Raw genomic sequence first — 21,381 nt, 5'->3', positions numbered from 1 at the left:
TAAGAGCACCGCAACAGATAAAATCCATCAGCAACAACAGTTTGACTTTTGTTACACTTCTGTGTTTTCTGCCTACAAAATGACCTCATGAGTCCTTCAGCGTTGGCCTTCACTTGATGAAACTCTGATGAAACTCCCTTTGCTGTCGAATGTCATCGTTAGTCAATGTCTGTCTTGTGTCTGATGTTAAAATGTGATATCTGTTTTAGTCGTAAGCCAGCGTTTACTGTCATCTCAGCTTTGAGCTTTGAATTCTCAGTTTAGTCTCATTAAACATTAAACAAGGTTTGCATGATTTAAAGACCAAAGATAGGGGGCAAAATGGACGCAAACAGGAACTAAAAATGGAGTTTGGAGATTTTAGGAGGCAAGAAGAGTCTCTCCGTCACTAATGTCACCCCCATAAAGGGGGTTCTGCTTTAATTCTCCACTGGATTATTTAGTTGGAGATACTCTTCCTTGTTATGAATGACGCACACATGCTAGGATAAATGGTATTAAGTTGGATAACCCTAAAGCCCAAGAGGTTTTCTTTGAATGTGTTTCAAATGTTTATGTCTAAAAACCCACAATGAGACAAACCATCAGATCAATAAACCAAATCCATCACACTTTAAGCTCATTTGTTTGTTTGCTGTCATTTTAACTCTATATCTAAAATAGGAACATTTAGAGGCACCTTCCTGAAGGCAGAATGATCGATATCATACTGCAGATACTGTCACGTTAATGTGTTCACACTAGAGTCTGCGTCCTCTACCTTCATTTAGGCGGGCAAAGAGGATTTCTATTGAAACACAAAAGCAATAGTTGAAGATCAGCCATTTGTGGTTCTTCCTGACAGCTTTCAGCAGTAAAGGAAGCTCCTCACAAAGCAACAGTAACTCGAGACAGGTCGACACCACAGCCAAGTCATTGACTAACAGTGGGAGTCGTGCCGTTGACCTCTTTCTATACGCTGTCATATAGGATGTTCATTTTCCGGTGAATTCCCAAACAAATGGCGGACGGATGAATTCCGGACTGATAAAGGGAAAATGTGAAGTGAAACTGACAACATAAGGACAGAGAACTATCTAGAGTTTGTGTTTGTCGCTCAGAAACTTAATTAAACTTAATAATTTAACAGTTGATCGTTTCAGAACTCAACCATTTTCTGAATGTAGATGAACAGTAAACCTTCAAAGTGACCATCATTCATAATTTATGGATTAAATAATGCAAGCAGCAAAAAACACAGAATTTTAAAAGAAATTTTAAAGCATACACGTAAATGATATACAGCAATACAGACTGAAGGATGACATCATTATGTCAGAAAACTGGTGGTGGAGGACCCAAAATACAGGAGACAGCATGGGGACATTCAGTAAATAAACGGAACCATGACAAAATCAGGGGGGCACAAACGGTTGAGACATGGAAGATGACCGGACTATGAAAAACTCAACACCAGACCTTTAAATAGATGGAGGGAGATGAACAAAATGAAGCCAGCTGTGGAGCTGATCAACCTGAACCTGGTAAGACTGACAAGGAAAACAGAGCATGAAAAAACCATCCAAGCACAGAACCCCCCCATATTATTTCTGCAATCATTCCATGCAACCAAACTATGTCTATGTTCTTCAGAGAATTGGGAAATGGATCGTTGTCTCATCAGGCACAGATTGGCTGATCCAGCCAGGAGGGGCCAGTTCATCAGATGTTTAGGTTTTAAACCATCCATGTTCCCTAAAGTCACCTCAGTTAGAAACCAGAGCTCCTGAATTATGATCACAAAACAACCGGAACTTCAGTGTTCTCAGAGAACAGGTTACAAAGCATTGAGATGATTTAAAAGACATAAACTGATGCTTTCAGCTTTAAATTGCTTTTCATACTGTGATTTTAGACTGAAACAACTATTTTTTTATACAAATGTACTTATTCAGGGCTTGTTAAACTCTGATTTTCGTGTTTAAGTGGCTGTAATGTTTGTTCTTTCTTTAGCTCTCTGTAAAAATGAATAGCGGCGGTGTGGGCAGCTCTTCCTTATGCAATCAAAGGTCCAGTGTTGAAAAGATTGGAAAAACTGACTGAAAAGGGGGGATTCTAGTATTAAACACTCTGCATTTAAAGTAATAGATTATCATAGTTTGTGCTTTAAAATAATTGGCTGTACATCTGACAGAAAGATGAAAAAAATTGATGAATATCATTACAGCATAAAAAACATTGACTTTAACTGCAAATGTATAACTTAGAGTGAAAGTTAGAAGTACACTTTCTTATAGTTGAAGAAGATTTTCTCTTAAAGAAATCATTCATGTACGACCAAAGGGTTTCAAACTGAATAAACTAAATTACTCCACAATTATAATTAGATGAAGAGTTTTTAAAAACTTCAACAAACCTGGGAATCATAGCTCTTAAAATGTATGCAAACAGCTTCAAATGTGAAAGCACATTCAATGTAGTTTTATTTCTTCCAAGGATAATCAAAGGCTCAGGAGCAGCCGGGTGTAGTACAAAAACGGTTTTAGATAGAAATAGAAATGATGTAAATAAAGTAATGTTACAGTCATGAGTTTCCATGTGACTGACACAATGAAAGGAGGCTCTGATGCTTTCATACTGGATCTTTCCTGCACTTAAACAGAGCATGTACTGTTCTATCACTTCAAGATGCACAACTTTTCCTCAACTGTTGCTGATGAAATAATAAAAACATATGAATGAGGAGAAATATATGCGATGTTTGGGTGAAAAGCAAAATGTATTGCAAACTCTGCTGACACTTTGTAGCTGGTTAAGGTGTTGCAGTTTCATCCTGATGAGGTATTTGGTCGACATTTGAACTGAAACTACAGCTCATTGTTGGTTTTTGACAACTCCTCAGTGAACAAGTCAAAAAACATCAACGCCAGACACCTAACAAATCCTTAGCAGAGTTTTTTTATTTCAAGCACAGATCTGAAAGAATAGTAAAACACCTGAGTATTCATAAAGCAGAGACAGGTAAAAGTGTTAGCCCCGTCTCCAGCTGAGGATTTGGGTCAAGTCTGAGACAATCCTTTCCATTCGCCATATGTTTCCGCCAAATGCCATTATTAGACTGCAACCTGTCCTTGAATGATCTTTCCCTGCCTTGAATGGTCTTCCACTGCAGCACAAAGCTGCCAAACCAAGGTCAACAGGGATGAGGCTGAATGGGCATGTGTCTTCTTCTAATCTTACTACTGATGTGTGAATTTTCCATGACAGGTTAAACATAATGGGATTCAGGTACATGTGAATATGAGGAGGTGTAAGCAAGCTAATGCCCTGAAAGACTGCTGCAGGAGCTGTTTCATCTCTCCAGTGGGCGCTCAAATGTGGCGGCATGCCAGGAAAACTGCTTTAAGACCTGCGCTTAGCATGTAAGAGATCACAAGCGGCTCCCTTTATGCACAGGTTTTCCTCTGACCACTGGGGGTCCTTGTCCTAATTTCAGGGATGAGAGCGGTTTGCCAATAGCAAAAAAACAACAACAGTGGACTGGTACAAATGAATACGTGTGGGTGGAATTGTGCTGTGCAGAGACCTTAGATCCCTATCCTCTGCACTCCCCACGCCCAATTACAATGCAGACAAGATGCAGCGTCAGCTGAAGCACGGCGAGCCTCTGATCTATCCGAAAGCACACTGCTGATCAACAAATGTAAGAAAGTGACTCCAGCAGGATCAAGCTTTCCTGCTGAAGCATGCTTTCAACCACAAAGACCCACACGAGTGGCACTGCATCAGGAGGGCCAGCTTCCAGTCAGGAGTCTGCAGTGCTTCCTCTCCACCATGCTGCTGTGCAACTGTTCCATCAATCCTGCCCTGCCTGCATTCTCCCGTGAGGTGAGTCAAAAAGATGCAGCAATTCATTTGCAGCTTCTCCACAAAGAATGTGCGTTTTACATGGTGGGGGGGCACAGTCTCAGAGGGACTGAGACCTGTTCCAAGCAGATGAATCACGTCATACATCAGTTGTTCACGTCAACCAACCTCAAAACCATGAAGATGGCGGAGGACAATCACGCCGTAGACGGACAGAAAACTCGCTGTGCTCCGTTTAAAGGTTTGACGTCCTCCACTTTAGAGGGATTATTAACATTTAATAGATTCAACCAGAAAACCCCCCAAAATGGACTGTGGAATACTAAACAGTGCGTGCTCTCCCCTCTTTCAGAGGCACAGAAGCAGCGTCTGGTTGAAGACATCTCCACTAATGTCTCTTTCAGCCCCCTTGGACTTGCTTTTGGCACACAACACGTACTCGACAATGTGGCCGTTGTTTGAGTGGACCACAGCTAAACACAGAACTTCAGCTGCTGCAATAATGGAACAGAGTGTCCCCTGCATGCAGGTCCGTCCTGCAAAGATGCCACAGCTGGATGCACACAATATTTAAGACGACTACTCCTACTTGTGGTTTTTGTTTCACAGCCTGCAGCCACATGATATGGATCTGAATCACGCCGTAACAACACACCTGTTTTAGGGTCGACAGAGAAATATGGCTGTCCTTGTAGAATACTGTAGACGATTTTGGCGCTGTTTCCATAGGTGGGGTCGTCAGAGTCGGTCGCTGTGACTTGCAGTACAGAGGTGCCTAAAACAAAGATCACAGTGAAAGTTATTTCCTGATTTCTCTTGAAAAGGCAGACTAAAGGTAAAGCAAAACCACTGATGTGTATTTGTGCGGTGGAATTCTATTGGGCATCTCTTAGCAACCATCTGTGGAACATCCAGACCCAAGGAGAAACATGTGCAAAGAATCTCAATAGAAGATCATAGAGCTGGGCAGAAAGGGCTCCTTAAAATGCTGGACACAGACTTGCAGCTTCTTATTTAATGTAAGGAAAAAAAAAAAGGTTACCATACATATGTGATTATAGTATTTGAAACCTTCCCCTTGTTCTTTGCCTTCCCTTCAGGTGTTGCCTTAAGGGTTAATGGCCTTTGAAGTGTCCAATTTCAGAAATTAACGCACGCCGTGGAAGCCTGAACCATCCAACCCAAAGCAGAGGATAGCTGCTTCCACAAAGCGCGTTAATTCTGATAAGGCAATCGGCCATTTTTCCCACTTATACCACGGTCACTTCCAAAAGAAATAAATATTCAATCTGTTTTTAGCACTTTCATCTTGTTATTTTTTCAGTTTGGATCTTATTTTCCGCAAAAAGCGGACTATTTGTGACGTGGTGTCACGGTAACAGGACTGCTCCGATTTCCGATCTCCAGTGTAGCGGCAAAGGAAAGCGATATCTATGCTGGTCATCACGATGTGCTGAAAAAAGCATCATTTCAGAGAGAAAGTTCTCCTCTAACCGCTTGTTTTTGTCCAGATGATGAAGATAAAGTTGGTTTTAAAGAAGCCGGCGCAGTGATACAGAAGAGTTAAGGTAAGTGACCAGAACTACTGTTTTAGGCGTGCGGTTATCACTGTGGTTTATCACTTTTTAATGCACAGCCAGCAGCCAATCAGAATGGAGTATTCACCCGGACCATGGTATAAGTTATATGATGGTAATAGAGGTTTGGATTAAACTTCAACAGATATAACCAGAGGCAGTGAAATGCAGATGTCCAGGCATGTTCTGACAGAGATAGTGTACCAAAGTACAGAGGTATGTGTAATGCTGGCAAACTGCACACTTTCTGATGAAGAAAACTACAAACATTAGGCACTTTTGTTAGATCATTTACAGTTCTAGCATTTATTGTAATGCACTTCAACTCAAATGTTTAATTACTACCTCTGGATTTTCTACTAAAAGCTCCTCAAATGATGACTGATACATTAGAAAGAGTGAACTGAAAGAATTTACTTTAAACATCTCTGTTTGGTAAATGTGCTCATCATCTCAACATTCGATATAAAAGGTCTGTATTGGTTCTGAATTTCCCACTGAATAGTTTCCTAATGAATTAAGAAATTATGAAAAATACGCAACAAATTCAAATGAGCTAAAATGTTTACATTTACCTTGTTTTATAGACGGAATATAATTCTATTAGGCAGATTTAGCCTTGAAAGCAGCAAAGTCACATGGTTCTATTAGAGAATCTATAAAACTACTAAAAATGAAATAATTATAGTAATGAGTTAGATGTTTATCCACTGCCTCTCTGTTTTGATTCAGGAAAACACATAATTAGAAACTTTTAGGGCATTTTTCACTTTCACCTTAGCCCAACAGATTTCTAGCACATTTTCTTAGCTAATAAAAACATTATCTGATCTTAAGTACAGATTAACTGCTATTCTCAAAATTCAAACAGCATTTTGTGTTGGTAAAAGCCTCCAAACACAGCCATCATCAAGCTTTAAAGGAAACATTACTTTTTTGGAGCCTGAATCCTTTAACATTTTATGAATAACACTTCATAAAAAATATATTTGCTTTTAATATTCAAGCCTGGAGTGGTGCACTTGTCACATCATTGCTCTCCAAGAGACACAAACCAATAATTTCTGAATAAAAAAAATCCCCAAATCAAAGATAAAACTAACATTAATCATTTATAATAAAACTAAATGTTTTACTATCTTGATGTTATTTGTCAAAAGAAGGATTTGTTTTTAAAATGAAACTTTATGAATTATTTGTAGACTTTCAAAAAGAAGTCTTTCTTAAGCACAATTTGAATTTTGTAGATGCTTCGTTTAGAGCTCTACTATTCCACCAATAATTCCCACTAAGACACAGGCTAGAACTCTGAGTTTATGGATTTCATAAAGACCTGTGTAAAAATGTAAAAAGTGATGCATAGCTGATGTTCTAGGCTATGCCATGTTAACATGTTGAAGACTATACCGTCTTCTCCAAGCGGCCAGAGGATGATCATTCTGGCTTTAATACAAGTGTCCTTTTGCTTCCATCAAAAAATCTATAAAGGCGTCTACTCCCATTGACCTTATGGAATTGTCTGCCAATAAGTGTTTCACTCTTGAAAGAAAATGTTAATTTTGAGACACGTTGTCCTAAAAGTGAATGCTTTTGTCCCTCTACTTGTCTAATATGGTTTAAAACGATTTATATAATAAATGTAGTTTGATCAACCATTTAAGTCAAACAAGGGCTTGTGTGTAGAAAGGATCGCAAAAAAAATAAAAAGACAGGAAGGCAATGTCAAAGCGGTACAAATCTGGCAGATCAGTCTTTTTTTTTCATAGTTCTATTCTGATATATAAAAAACTTGGTTACATAGAAGACGGCTGGGAACAAATGGCAATTATTGTTTTCCACCATGATCAATTTCCAAACTGACAATTGTTTTTAATAAAGAACTTGACAAGAACAATATGATTTTAAAATAATAGAAGCTGGATCTGATCCATTTCAGTTTAATCTGATTGGATTAATCGTGGAATATTTATATAAAAGTGTAAAGGTTGATTATTCCTAGAGAACTCAGGGTTGACGGTCTTTTCATGTCACATGAATAAACTCTGCAGAGATGAGTAGGAGGGAGGAAGCAGCTGAATTACCTGGCTGGTGCCCAGCTAATCAATTAGGACAGGAAAAAGAACATCACAACCAATTAGCTGCTTCACTCCAAGACAGCCCCTTTCCACACTTGGGAGCCCCAGTATTGACAAATGTTGGGGGGGATTAGTGCTCTGGTGTGTGAGGACAGTTGATTGTTACGGCCGATTTGACGCCACAGACGCCCAGCCAACGAACAAAGGAGGGGGCGGGGCAAAAAAAAGGGCTAATTAATTTCCCCTTCACAGTTCTTGGTTTTTTTCTTGGGTCATCGATGTTGGCTGAGTACTTTTTGCTGCCAATGATGTAGTTTGGAGGAAAACTTCAATTTGTAGTCTTATTTTCTGAAGGAGAAATGACTAATACTAAATTATTTTTGGAACAATATTTTCTTTGGCCTTTTATGCTTTTTATTAGATTAAAAATGTTGGCTAAAAGTAAGAAATTCACCATTTGGTATTTCATTCAAAGGGGAACTTAAAATTAGAAAAAAAGGCATTTAAGCAAAGAAAGACTGCAGTCAGATCATGACAATGAAAGACTGTAACTGCGGAGACTTCAGCTGTTTTATGGGGAGTTTACTCAGGTCTATTGGGGCCTGCCTGTTTATTTTGTTTTTGAACATTAGATTTTAAACTGATATGGTCAGACACATCAATTCAAAATCTTTTTTTTTTTTTTTTTTTTTTCTCTTTTTTTAACTTGTTCTGTCCAACAGCTGAGCAAACAGATTAGAGCTGAAGGCTTTTTGTGTTGGACAGGTTTTACTATCACAAAAAGAGGTTATATAGCTTCAAGAAACTAGAGTGTAGATTTGTATAAACCCCTTTTTGTCGTATTATTTTTTATTTATTTGTTACATTTAGTGTGTGTGGGGAGGGAGAGGGGAAGAATGTGAGGGGAGGGTGGAAGAGAGTAAAAGGAAGAAAGGTGAAAAGGTGGGGGATACAAGCACTGATTTGACTAAGTTATTAATTTAAGCAGTAACAATTATACCAGATCTGCTGGAAAGACGAATGTTACATCAAAGGTGAAAATCTGACACTAAGATGAGCGAGAAAAAAAAACTGTCCATCAATACACTGTAGGTAAGGAGGAGGGATGAAGCAGACAGGGAGCAGTGTGGCAGTGTGCACGTGCACGTGGGGGTGGAGATACATGCATGCTGCTGACGTGAACCGTGTGTTCATAAAGGGAGCCAGATCCTACCCAGCCAGACCAGCCAGACCAGGAGAGGGGAGGAGAGCCCCCCAGGCCAGAAGCCCCCCCAGCATCCGGACCCAGGCAGCCCGGGAGGGGAGGAGGAGGGGACCGCCCACCCCACCAGCCAGGCACAGAGAGGGCCCCCCTACAGGGGCCCCCCCAATGCCCAGAGGCACAAGCGAACCCAGTGTCCGGCCCCCAGGCCACAAGACAGGAGCGCTTAGCCGTACCAGGCGGCAGCCATGGGGGCCACCGGGCGCCGGACACCGAGACAAAGGCCAGGGACGAAGCCAGGGCCCCCGGAACCCAAGAGCCGGCCACCACCCGACCGGCGCCCCGTCCCCGCAAGCCAGCCCAGGCCCGCGACCTTAGCAACCCAGGGATCGCCACGCACCCACAGCCACAGCCACCCCCCTAAAACCCTACGCACTACCACCCCCCCCGCCATAATATCTGACCCCCCCTCCCCAACCCTCTCAGTGCCCTCCCCTCTCTGTGATGGGGAGGGAAAGCCCCAGAGGGTCCCAGCGAGCCAGCCCCCAGGTCGGTCCTACCCATGCACTCACACACACATACTCACAATCATCTGGTTACCCTCCCTACCCCCGCCGCCAAGCAGCAACCCCCCCCCCAGCCGGCCGACCCCCAGCGCCGCATGCCCGACCCCTCCCGCAGCCGACAGGACACCCATAAGCCCGGCCGCCCTGAGAGGACCAGGCGGGTGAAGACCGGCCGCCCCCCCCCGACCCCACCCATGTATGGAGGTGTGGGAGTGCTGTGTGTGTGCTGCAGGTAAAATAGGAGGTCACCAGTGTGGGGGGATCCACCGCTGCCAAGCCGCAAAGCCCCCCACTCCGGAGTCCCTCTGTGAGTGGTGTGTATTTGCTGTGTGTGTGCTGCTAGCATGCAGTGTGTGTGTCTACAGAGGAAGTTAAAATTGTGGGGGGGCCAGCGAAAGGTGAGCACGGATGTTTCACCGTGCCCCCCTCCACCAGACCCTCTCCACAAGGCCCTAGATGAATCAGAGTGTCTAATATGCAAGTAAAAAGCGGGGAGGAGGGCGGGTGCCAACGAGAACCCAGAGAGGGGCATCCAGATCCCGGGGCCCTATGTGCCTGTGTGCAATATTTGTTTGGGTGAGAGCGGGGAGGAGCGGGCGGATGGGCACAACCGGGGGAGAAGGCTCCCCCGAGCGACCGGACCCCCAGCCAGCCGCGGTAGGCGCCCCCCCTCCCAGAGCGGCCGGGCAGCCAGAAACGCCAAGCCAGCCGCAGTTGGAGGCCAGAGCCTCGCGGCGCCGAGAGACAGCCAGCAAGGAAGGGTCCCGGCGCCAGAACGGGGGGGCAGGGGGTCCAGCCCCACCATTCATACCCTGGCCCCCCTAAGGACTAGCACACTGCCCCCCCAGGCCCCCCCCCCCAAAAAAAATAAATAAGTAATAATAATAATAATAATAATAATAATAATAATAATAATAATATAATAAAATAATTAATATAATAATAATAATAATAATAATAATAATAATAATGAAATAAACCCACCCAAGTGAACCCATTAACCCCTGTGACTGCGGCGCCGACCCCCGGGGGGCCAGGCCACGCGCCAACTACCGGCCACGGGCAGACGACCCCAGGCCCCAGAGCCCCAAGCCCCCCCCCCCAGCCCCCGCCACGGCGACCAGCCACCCAGCACGGCACCCGGCCGTCGTTCCCGGTCAGCCGCACTGCCTACCCTGCGCCCAGCAGGCACCCGCCCAGGAACCCCTGCCAAGTTGCCGGCAGAGTGTACGCCCCCACCACCACCCCACCCAGGCAACCAGAGCCCCGAACCGGGAGAACGACAGGCCCGGCAGAGCCCACCCCCCCCACACCCACCCCGGCCCACCCAACCAGCCAGGACCCGGCTCAACCTATCACCATCCCACCCCCACTAGGTGATGTGACTAACCAGCTGGAGCCAGGGAGAGTCTGAAGCCGACAGGTTTTTTGTGGAGGACATTATCTCTGAACTAATATGCTCTGACATGAGGTTTCTGTAGTGGTTGATGCTAAGATTATTTTTAGATTTCCAGTTTAGGAGGATAGTTTTCTTTGCTATACATACAGCGGTGAGAACCATATAAGCCTTGTTAGATTCCATGTTGATGTTATTCAGGTCACCTAATAAGCAGAATTTGGGGCAAGCAGGAATCTTATGATTAAACCAGATTGATAAATCCTCACAAACCTTACGCCAGAATGATTGGACAGGTGGACAGACCCACAGGGCATGCAAATAGTCGTCTATGTTGTTACCTATGCACTGTGTGCATATAGCAGACTGATTGAGACCCATTTTAAATAACCTCTGTCCGGTGTAGTGAGTTCTGTGGAGAATCTTGTATTGAATAAGTTGTAGATTAGGGCTTTTGGTCATATTAAAGGCATTCAAACAGATCTGTAGCCAAAATTGATCACTAGAATTCAATGATAGCTCAGACTCCCATTTTGTCATGGGTAAGTAAATGGTTTCATCTATGTCTGATAACATCTTATAAATTTTGGAGGTGAGTTTGGGATTTTTAAGGTCCATGAAATGTGTTACTGTAAGGGGAGGGTCTAGGTCTATTTGGGTCAGGCAGTATTTAGTGCTTATAGCTGATTTAAGCTGCTGATATTCTAGAAATTTGTTTATATTAATTCCATAGGTTGAGGATAACGTTGAGAGGGACATAAATTTTCTATTCTGAATTATATGCTGGAACTGCTCGATTCCTTTGTTCTTCCATGAAGCAAAATGAATCATGTTTTTGTTAATCAAAATGTCAGAGTTGTTCCAAATGGGGGTAAGTTTACATGGAAATAATGTGAGGTTGTTTTTTTTAAGAAAATCCCACCAGGCTGTTAAGGATGAGCTGATGTTTAAACTTCTGAAGCATTTGTGTTGTTTAATTTTAGAACTGAAGAAAGGTAAATTAGAAATATCTAGGTTATCACAGAGATTTTGTTCAATGTCTAGCCAGGATTCATCCAGCACACCAGGATTCAGCCATTTTTGTACATAACACAATCTGTTCGCGGAGTAGTAGTCCTGGAAGTCTGGAAGGCCTAGTCCTCCTCTATCTTTAGGTTTTTTAATAGTTTTTAAACTAATCCGTGGGGGTTTACCTTCCCAGAGGTATTGGGAAATGAATGAGTCTAATGATTTGAACCAAGTAGTTGGAGGTTTGGAAGGAATCATTGAAAATAGGTAGTTAATTTTTGGGAGAATCATCATTTTTATGGCTGCAACTCTCCCGATTAGAGAAATGGGTAGAGTTTTCCATCTAGTGAGATCAGCCTCGGTTGTTTTAAGTAGTTGGGTGTGGTTTAGCTTGAGTAGATCAGAAAGCCTAGAGGAGATATTTATACCTAAGTACTTTATGTTGCCTGTTTGTATTTTAATAGATGACGGATTTAGATAATTGCAATTAATTGGTAAAATTGTGCTTTTAGACCAGTTTATGGAGTATTCTGAAACTGAAACGTCAATTCAAAATCTGACGTTGGCATTTTAGAGGCCATCAATGCAGATTGAGATGACTTGGAGACGTTGAGAGGAGAGAAAGTGAATATAGGATGGTAACGTTGAAGCTACCAGGAAAGAGGCCTATAGGAAGCCTGAAGAGGAGGTTCATGGATGTAGAGAAGGAGGACATGGGGGTGGAAGATGTGAGTGAGGAGGATGCAGAGGAGAGGAACACATGGAGGCGGCTCATCTGCTGTTTCGACCCCTAAAGGGACTATCCATAAGACAAAGAAGAAGGTTTGGGGGAAGAAATTAGCTAAGGTTCATTAAATTCACTTTAGGTGCAGAATCTATAAACACAAAAAGAACAATTGAATGATCAAAAAAAAAGAATTGTGTTTGACAAAGAACAATTTCAGTAGGGTTTATTCACAGAAACTGCCTCCCGGCAGCAGTTTGGCTACTGTTTGGACATTGTATATATCCTCTTGAAATATTACAGCCTCACATTTTTGAGCTATCGTGCTGTGAGGCAGAATCCACTGGACTGAGAAAATGTAGCTTTTGTTCATCTGAGCTAAAAACAGAACCAGCGAACAAAGAAATAAAACATAGATGTTGGCCACATGATGCTGGGCATCTGAGGAGTGGCCGTCTCAGTGGAGCTAAATGGAAGCTTTATTTTCCTCCGTGATGCAGAGAACTCCACAGTCCAGATGGCAGGAATCGCTACAGAGGCACAATTGAGTGCTCTAAAAGACCTGTTCACCCGGGAGGCAAAAGAGGACTTGGCTGGCTTACAGAAGACCAAACACTGAAGGACGTTATTACTGAGAAGTCAAATCAGAATGCTGCACGAGGTAACACATGTTTACAGGAGGGTTTCACACCAATACTGTTATATTAGCAGCAGCATTTACATTCCTACTTTCAGAGGATACACACAAGCGTCAAGTTGAAAGTCTTCCCAAGATCATTTTCTTATTTACTCAAGGCAAGACGAGGATTATAGACGTCAATTTCATAAAAGCAGCATTTGAAGCTTTCAAGTTCAGAACATTTTCCTCTTTCAAACTATTCAAATAAAAGCTTAGAGCTATTAACAGTTGAGAGATATTTTATTTGAAGTCGATTCTGTGGCACTACTCACCCACTTCAGACATTTCAGGTACTGTAGCTTCAAAGGGTCCATCTGGAAATTTCGGTGCATTGTCATTGATGTCTTGCACTTTGATGATGAATTCGGACTTTGGTTCCAGGGCTTCCTCTGTGTTCCGGTCCAAAGCTTGAGCATGCAGGACATAATGTGCTTTCCTTTCCCGATCAAGGCTTTTGGTGGCATGAATATCTCCTGTCACCTCGTCGATGATAAATATAGTCCCAGCTCCTTCTCCACTCAGAATGTACCTGACAGATCCATCTCCTTTATCTGAGTTTGAGTGAAGCTGCAAGGAAGACCAGACAGAGGGTGTGAGAAGAAAGCAAAACGGGTGTCAGCAAAACCTCTTCGTACACTTGATTTGCTGCAGACTATAAATCCCTCAGCGAAGCTTAAAAACACACAGTGCACTGATGTGGAAGATCTTCAAATCAAATGTATAAAGAGGGAATTTGAGTTGCATGTCAATTATTAGGCTCTAACGACTGCAATGATTTCTCAAAAGGCGAGTAATTATTATTAGAAAACTGATGAACAGAGTGTCTGCTTCACATCTCTCTGCAGTGGTCTCTAGCTCCTCTAAACAATTTCAACATCTAACTCAGTGATCACATGATTCAATAATATTATAGTATTAATATAAAAATACAGATTTTCATGTTTAAACATAATTTACTATGAAGATTTTCCTTTTTTAGTCAAAAGCAAACCACTGGGTTTACATTATTATTTAAATAATTTCATTTCTACTCATAAAAAACAAAACAAAAAAAACTAGGAAACACTTTTCCTATGGGACTGACGGCTGAACACATTCACTCATTCATTCATTTTCTATACCGTTTTTCCAATTCGGGGTCACGGGGCTGCCGGAGCCTATCCCGGCCACTTATGGGCGAAGGCAGGGGACGCCCTGGACAGGTCGCCAGTCTGTCGGAGGATAGAATATCCACAATCACACATCCATTCACTCTCACAGTCATACCTATGGTCAATTTAGAGTTGCCAATCAACCTATGAAGCATGTTTCTGGATGAACACAGAATAATGTAATTGCAAGTTGCTAAAATCTCACATGGTTGTAAAACCCTAAGCTTGTTAGACAAAACCGAGTAGCAGTGTGGTTTAATGCTGAAACACGTTCCCTTAAACAAGTAACCCGTAAGTTGGAAAGAGAATGGCGTCGCTCCGGTTCAGAGCAGTCTCTGAATACCTGGAAGCATAGACTATTAAATGATAAAAAAGCTCTGCGTAGAGCTAGAACCCAGTAGTATTCAACTTTTTTTTTATTAAACTTCTCCTGTCCAACAGCTGAGCAAGCAGATCAGAGCCGAGTGCCTCTTGTATTGGAGAGATTTTATTGTTACAATTGAGGTTTATGGATCTTCAGACAGACTGAGTGTGTATTTGTATAAACCCCTTTTGTATTTGAGGCTAAGCCTTATGAAAATTATATTTGCGTGCATTCCTTGTTGGACCGGACAGAAAAAAGAAACAAAAGAAGAGAGAAAGAAACAGAGTAGGATGTCATAGACGGGTGATAAGGTGTTAGAGTGGGGGGTAGTTGGTTTTGCAAAGTTAAAACATAAAAGTGTCGTAAGTAAATTACATAACTGTCATAATTTTTCTGGGTTCCTCCTGAACCCAGAGAAACTGAGGTCATTACACTAGGTCCTAAAAACCTCAGAGATGCTCTGTCTGCTCAGATAGTCTCCCTGGATGGCATAAGCATAGCCCCCAATTCCACAGTTAGAAACCTTGGGGTTTTATTTGACCAGGATTTATCACATTTCACATATCTCAGAGGTGCAAAAATGCATTTTTTCACCTGCGGAATATAGCTAAGATTAGAGATATACTCTGTAAAAGGGATGCTGAAAAACTCAAATTCAAAGTCACACACCTAGGTGTGCGAAATTTGTTCTCCGCATTTGACCCATCCCTTGGGGGAGTGGTGAGCTGCAGACACAGCTGTGCTCGGGAACCATTTGGTGGCTTAACCCCCCCAATCCAACCCCTTAATGATGAGTGTCAAGCAGGGAGGCACTGGGTCCCATTTTTAAAGTCTATGACTCGGCCAGGGTTTGAACCCACGACCTTCCAGTTACAGGGCGGACACTCTAACCAGAACGTCCGCCTTTTAAAACTCATCCATGCATTTGCTACGTCGAGGCTGGATTACTGTAACTCCTTGTTAGCAGCGTGTCCTAAGAGTTCCTTAAGAAGTCTCCAGCTTGTTCAGAACGCAGCAGCTAGATTGTTAGCAGGAACTAGCAGAAGAGATCACATCACTCCTGTGTTAGTTTCACTTCACTGGATCCCAGAATTGAGTTTAAAATCCTCCTGCTAACCTATAAGGCCTTACATGGTATGACCCCATCCTACTGTATATTAAGGACTAGGGATGTGCCAAAATATCGATGTGGCGATATGTCGCGATATTTAGTCCCGTGATTGATTTTCAATGCGTCTTCATCAAGCATCGACCTTTTATTTACGTTTGAAGACTCTTTAAAACGTTATGTTAATCATCCTTTGGTAAGACAATTCTTCTGAGGGTCGATAGGGGGCGCTTATTGCGAGATTGGCTGTTGTGGGTGGAGAAAGAAGAATTCACAGTCAGACAAAAAAGGAGAAAATCATGGAAAAAACCGAGAGCAGCACGTCAAAATACGCGCCGGCAACATTCAAATACAAAGTATGGACTCATTTTGGATTTTACAACAGTGTAGACGGGACTAAGCTGGAGAATGACTATGCAATTTGCAAGAATTGTTTTGTAAAAGCTCGGTACACTGGAAATGCAACCAACATGCATGTGTGAGAAAGCCGGGGTTGTTGCTGGCCAGAAGCAGACACAGCCCGGCGTGGAAGCCTTTTTCCAGGCAACGCTATCAACGTCTTCCGCAAGAGCACAGGCAATAATGAGTGGGATTGCCGATTACGTGTACAAGGGGTTCCGTCCCTACAGCGAGGTGGAGACTGAGGGGTTACGGTTTTTGATGAACGCGTTAGAGCCATGCTTTGACATTCCCTCTCGGAAAGACTTTGCAGAAAAAATGATCCCTGGGCTGTACGCCCAGACCAGAGCTAAGGTTGAGACGGCGCTGGAAAGAGTGGGGCTCACGTGTGACGGCTGGACCTCCAGGGCCACGGAGTCCTACATGACGCTCACGGTCCATTTCATCAACAAAGACTGCGAAATGATCTCATATGTTCTACAAACCCGAGCAATGCATGTATCTCACACGGGTGCACACATTTCTGATGTACTGAAAGCAGCAGTAGACGAGTGGCGTCTTGAAACTAAAAAGCCAGTGGTCGTCACTGACAACGCATCTAACATGTGTGTTGCAATGGCGCTAACAGGCCACCAACATGCTAGATGTTTTGCCCATGTTCTAAATCTTGCATCCCAACATGCTCTGAAAGTAACTTCTGTTGCCAAGGTTCTTGCAAATGTGAGGCGGGTCTCAACATGTGGAGCACATGTGGAGCAGAAGCCCTGAAAAGAAATCAACTCCTTGACCTCCCTGATCATCACAAGCTGATCACAGACATGCCTGTTCATTGGAATAGTGCCTATGAGATGGTGTTGAGGTTTCTAGAACAACAGTCTGTGCTCCCCTCTTATCACCAGAGGTAAGAAATGTTTTATGCAGTACTTTAAATTTGTGTAATTATTGTGGAAAATGTTTTTATGTAAATAAATAAATACTGATGCACAATTTATCTGGCATAAAGAATAAATACTTTTCATGTGTAATGTAAATTACATTAGACATACAAAATTAACTTGGCATGTAAATATATACATATATTACTAATACAAATTAAGATTATAGTTAAAAATCATAATTGGTTCAAAATAAATTATAAAATATACATTTATTGAAAGCACAAATTTCTTTTTTCTCTTAACATTAGTAGGAACGTGACAGACTGTGCATTGACAGAGGATGAAATATCAAGTACTGAAGAGATGGTTAAAGCACTAAAACTAATGCCTGTGGCAACAAACATCACGTGTGAGGAAAAGAATCCCACCATTTCAATGATTGCTCCTCTTCATGCCCAAGTGGTGTGCAACACAACTAGCACTGAAGACGTGACTCCTCTGGTTCGAGAGATCAAGAGAGCCATCAATCAAGACCTTTCAAAGAGATATCAGTCAGAGGTGGAAAGAGATCTCCTATGCATGTCCTCAGCCGTGGACCCTAAATTTAAATCTCTTTTGTTTCTGTCACCTGAAGAAGTCCAAGACACTTATGCAAAACTGAAGTCAAAAGCAGCAGCTTTAAAGGAAGGAGATCCAGTGTCTTGTAGTGACCTACAGGATGATTTGGAGGATGAGGGGCAGCCACATTCCAGCAGTGACACCAGCACCACCAAGAAAAGAAAGTCAGTAGATCTTCTGGGTCAAACCTCAAGAAGACCTCTTATGCCTCTACATCAGCAGCCTCCATTGCAGAGACAGAGGTCAAACAATATCAAGACGCCCTTCCTCTGCCTCTCACTGAAGATCCACTGTTGTGGTGGAAATCTCAGCAGCGCGTGTTCCCTCTCCTCTCCAAACTGACCCATATGCATTTGTGTCTTCCAGGGACTAGTGTGGCAGCTGAGAGAGTTTTTTCAACTGCTGGAGATATCATTAGTGCCCAGAGAAGTTCACTCACTCCTGAACATGCTGACCAACTGCCTTTCCTCAAGAAAAACATGAACATATACAACATGCATCACATGCACCTGTTCCCCAGACTTTAATGTTCTCAAAGATATTTACATTTAAGTGCACTTTAAGTTCTTGCATTTTATTCCTGGTAATTTAATTTTTAAAGCAGTTTATGTCTTATATAACTTTAAGTTCCTAGCTACAACAATTTTTTTTCTGGGAGGTTTTTATTAGAAAGACACTTGAAAAGTTTCACAGTATTAAACACCTGATTTACTGCTACACTCTTTAATTAATGCAATAGCTATGGTTTTGTTTTTTAGAGGTGAATACCAATGTGCCTGGCAGCTTTATTGACTTCTATAATTTGTATCCTGTTTACAGCAATTTTGCACTAAATAATAACATTTCCGTCTATGTTTACACAGAATTTTACAGATATATTTTCTAATTAATATTAATATCGTTTGTCAAAGTCAGAATATTACTGATTTCAGCATTGTTCCAAAAAAGTCTGTTATTCGTTGCACCAAATAGGACTCAAGTTGTTTGTGATCATTGTGTTTAAAATAAAAAAATAAGGAAATATTATCCAAAAGACATATGTTCTTCTTTCTTATAATTTGTTATATCGTGAGTTGTTAGAGACGATATCGCGAAAGTATCGTTATCATTAGCAATGTCTTGCATATCGTATCGTAAGGTACCCAGTGATTCCCAGCCCTATTAAGGGCTTACCATCCAAACAGAACACTTCGCTTGCAAAATGCAGGACTGCTTGTGGTTCCTAGAATTAGTAAAAGTACGGTTGGAGGTAGAGCGTTTAGCCACCAAGCCCCTGTTTTATGGAATAAACTCCCAGCTCATGGAAGAGAGGCCGACTCAGTTTCTACATTCAAAGTTAGACTGAAAACATTCCTCTTTGGACAGGCTTATTGTCAGACTAGTTAGTGTTCTGAGATTATTTAACTAACTGTTACTTACTTTTTAAAATGAAACTTAACACTAACAATAAAGTTGTCACTAGGCTGCTAGAAGTTTGAAGCTGTCCTCTATTCTCATCCACTTCTACTCTATCCCTTGTGCTATCCTTTGGGGTCAAGATGACCATTGACGTGTTCTTCCTACCATGACAAAGGTGAACACCAGTGAAGATCACAAATCATTGAAGAAAAAAGGTTCAGAGCACTGTCTAGTGGGTCTAGATGACCCAACTCTCAATGTTAAAGTGCCTAGGATAGCACAAGGGTTACTTATCATTTAGTTCTCCATGCCTCTGTTTGGTGCAGTGCGATTCATGTACTGTCCTTCTCTCCCACTCCCCTCCAGTACCTGACCGTGTACCTCGTTTCTGGCTTGCCTCTACTACTGCTTCTACACCTGACTGTGGATCCAGTCTACGGCTCGTCTCGCGCCCCCAGCCCTCCCCCAACTTCATCTGGATGAAGATCATTTGCTGGACTTTAAATATATTTAGTTGTAGAGTTAGAGAAGCGAATTCTTCTCTAAAGGCCCGGTCACACCGGGACGAATTTCGCCGACGTTTAACGCCTCGTGACTAAACAAAGGGCACCAATGAGAGTGTGCACACCGACGCGAAAAAACGCCACGCATCAAAGCGTCAAAAAAAAAAAACGCCTCGGGTTCGTTTTTTTTTTTCGACGCGTCGCGTCGAAATCTATTCGACCAATGAGAATGGCGCTTTTGCACACGTGTCTGGAGCTTCTGAAGTTACAGTAAAACACAACTTGGGGGCGCTCAAACACAAAACTGCCTTGCTGAAAACACATACCAGCGAAGAAGATAGACGCCGAGTTGCATCTACACAGCAGCGAAGAAATAATGACAGACATTCTAAAATATCCCCGAACCAAGCACCAGTTGGAGCTACTGGTGCTTGAAATATTCATGTTTTCTTTGTATGATTCTGACAAGCGCGTAAATACTTGCTCTCTTCTTCTGAGGGAAAAGCGACTTTAAGAAGCGTAAAGTTGCGCAGCGCCACCTTGTTTACAGGAGTATTTCTGTTTACATTAAGCACCATCTAATGTCAGGGAATGAAATTGCATGTTCGCTCGGCTCATCGTCAGCGAAAATCGCCTGGGTGTGAACACAAAAAACGTGGCGAAAAACGTGGCGAAAAACGCTGGCGAATAACGCCTGGCGAATATTCGTCCAGGTGTGTACGGGCCTTAAGAGTTCTGGTACATCACCCGTCCATCCTGGGGGAGGATCCCTCCTCAATGTGGGCACCCCTGAGGTTTCTTCATTTTTTCCGGAATCTGTTTTTTTTAGGAGTTATTCCTTACCGCGAAGGAGAGTCTAAGGGCAGGGATGTCCAGTTTAGTTTAGTCAGTTTAGTTAAAGTTTTAGTACTATCCTGTTGAATTCTATGCATTTATGATCCTTTTTGATTGTACGTTTAACTTACAAGACTTACGAAGCCCACTGAGACGACTGTTGTTGTGAATTTGGGCTTTACAAAAAAATGGAATTGAATTGAATTGAAATGGTGTATTCTTTAATGCACCATTCAATCAAAGACACTTCACAGTTTGAGCTGTTATCAGTTCTTTAGACAAACTCAACATCCCATAATTACATTGTTTATGGATAAATTAAGGATGTTAAATAATGATGTTTTATTTTCCTCCAAATAAAGAAAAAAAAAACACACTTTCCTGTGTACATATGTCTCTACTGGCGTACCAAGAAACAAAAATGTTGGGTACAGATGAGAGCATGTATGTAATAATCACATTTTTCAGGTTTATCTTTGATTAATACAAATACGGAATTTCTCTCATGATTCATACTAAATTGATTATATATATCTATATATATATATATATATAGATATATATATATATATATATATATATATATATATATATATTTATATATATATTAGGGCTGCACGATATGAGGAAAACTTGCGATATGCGATGTAAGAGATTAATATTGCGATAACAATGTGATTTGCGGTATATAAACAAATAACAAAATAACCAAAAACATCAATACCATTTCATTGCAACAGTTAAAAGTTATAATCCAAATGACCCTCGTCGACATAGGTGACAAACATCCAACATAAAAGGCCTCCCTCCGATTAGTCAACAACTTGAAGGCGTCCATCCGATTGGTCAAATGCATAAAGGGATTTATTTGATTCGTTAAAACGTTCAAGCTGCCATAAGATTGTTTAAGACACATTTAAGGTTTACGGATAATTGCGATTTTCGCCGTCTTTTGCGATATGCATATTGCAGAGCTGGATATTGCGATAACGATAAATTTGCGGTATATTATGCAGGCCTAATATATATATAGATATTTCTATAGATATATATCTA

General features: G+C 42.0%; 1 protein-coding gene across 4 annotated transcripts in view; it reads right to left on the bottom strand.

Annotated features, from left to right (window-relative positions):
- LOC101174782 (cadherin-18) overlaps positions 1-21,381 on the bottom strand; it is a 180,722-nt gene that overhangs the window by 51,327 nt on the left and 108,014 nt on the right. For 3 of the 4 annotated variants that reach the window (XM_004081197.5, XM_023950139.2, XM_078938766.1), the window contains exons 3-4: positions 13,345-13,639; positions 4,502-4,621 (exon numbers count right to left, since the gene is read on the bottom strand). In XM_004081197.5, the coding sequence (XP_004081245.1) occupies positions 4,502-4,621; positions 13,345-13,639 (415 nt within the window). Of the gene's footprint in view, positions 1-4,501; positions 4,622-13,344; positions 13,640-14,193; positions 14,284-21,381 lie in introns of all 4 variants that reach the window. The other variant, XM_078938767.1, reaches the window with a different exon arrangement.

This window comes from Oryzias latipes, chromosome 20 (assembly GCF_053564925.1).
Source record: "Oryzias latipes strain Hd-rR chromosome 20, Olatipes_Hd-rR_3.1".
In the NCBI taxonomy this organism is placed as follows: Eukaryota; Metazoa; Chordata; class Actinopteri; order Beloniformes; family Adrianichthyidae; genus Oryzias; species Oryzias latipes.
Note: the sequence above shows the minus strand (reverse complement) of the source record. Positions and strands in the feature narration are given on the sequence as shown.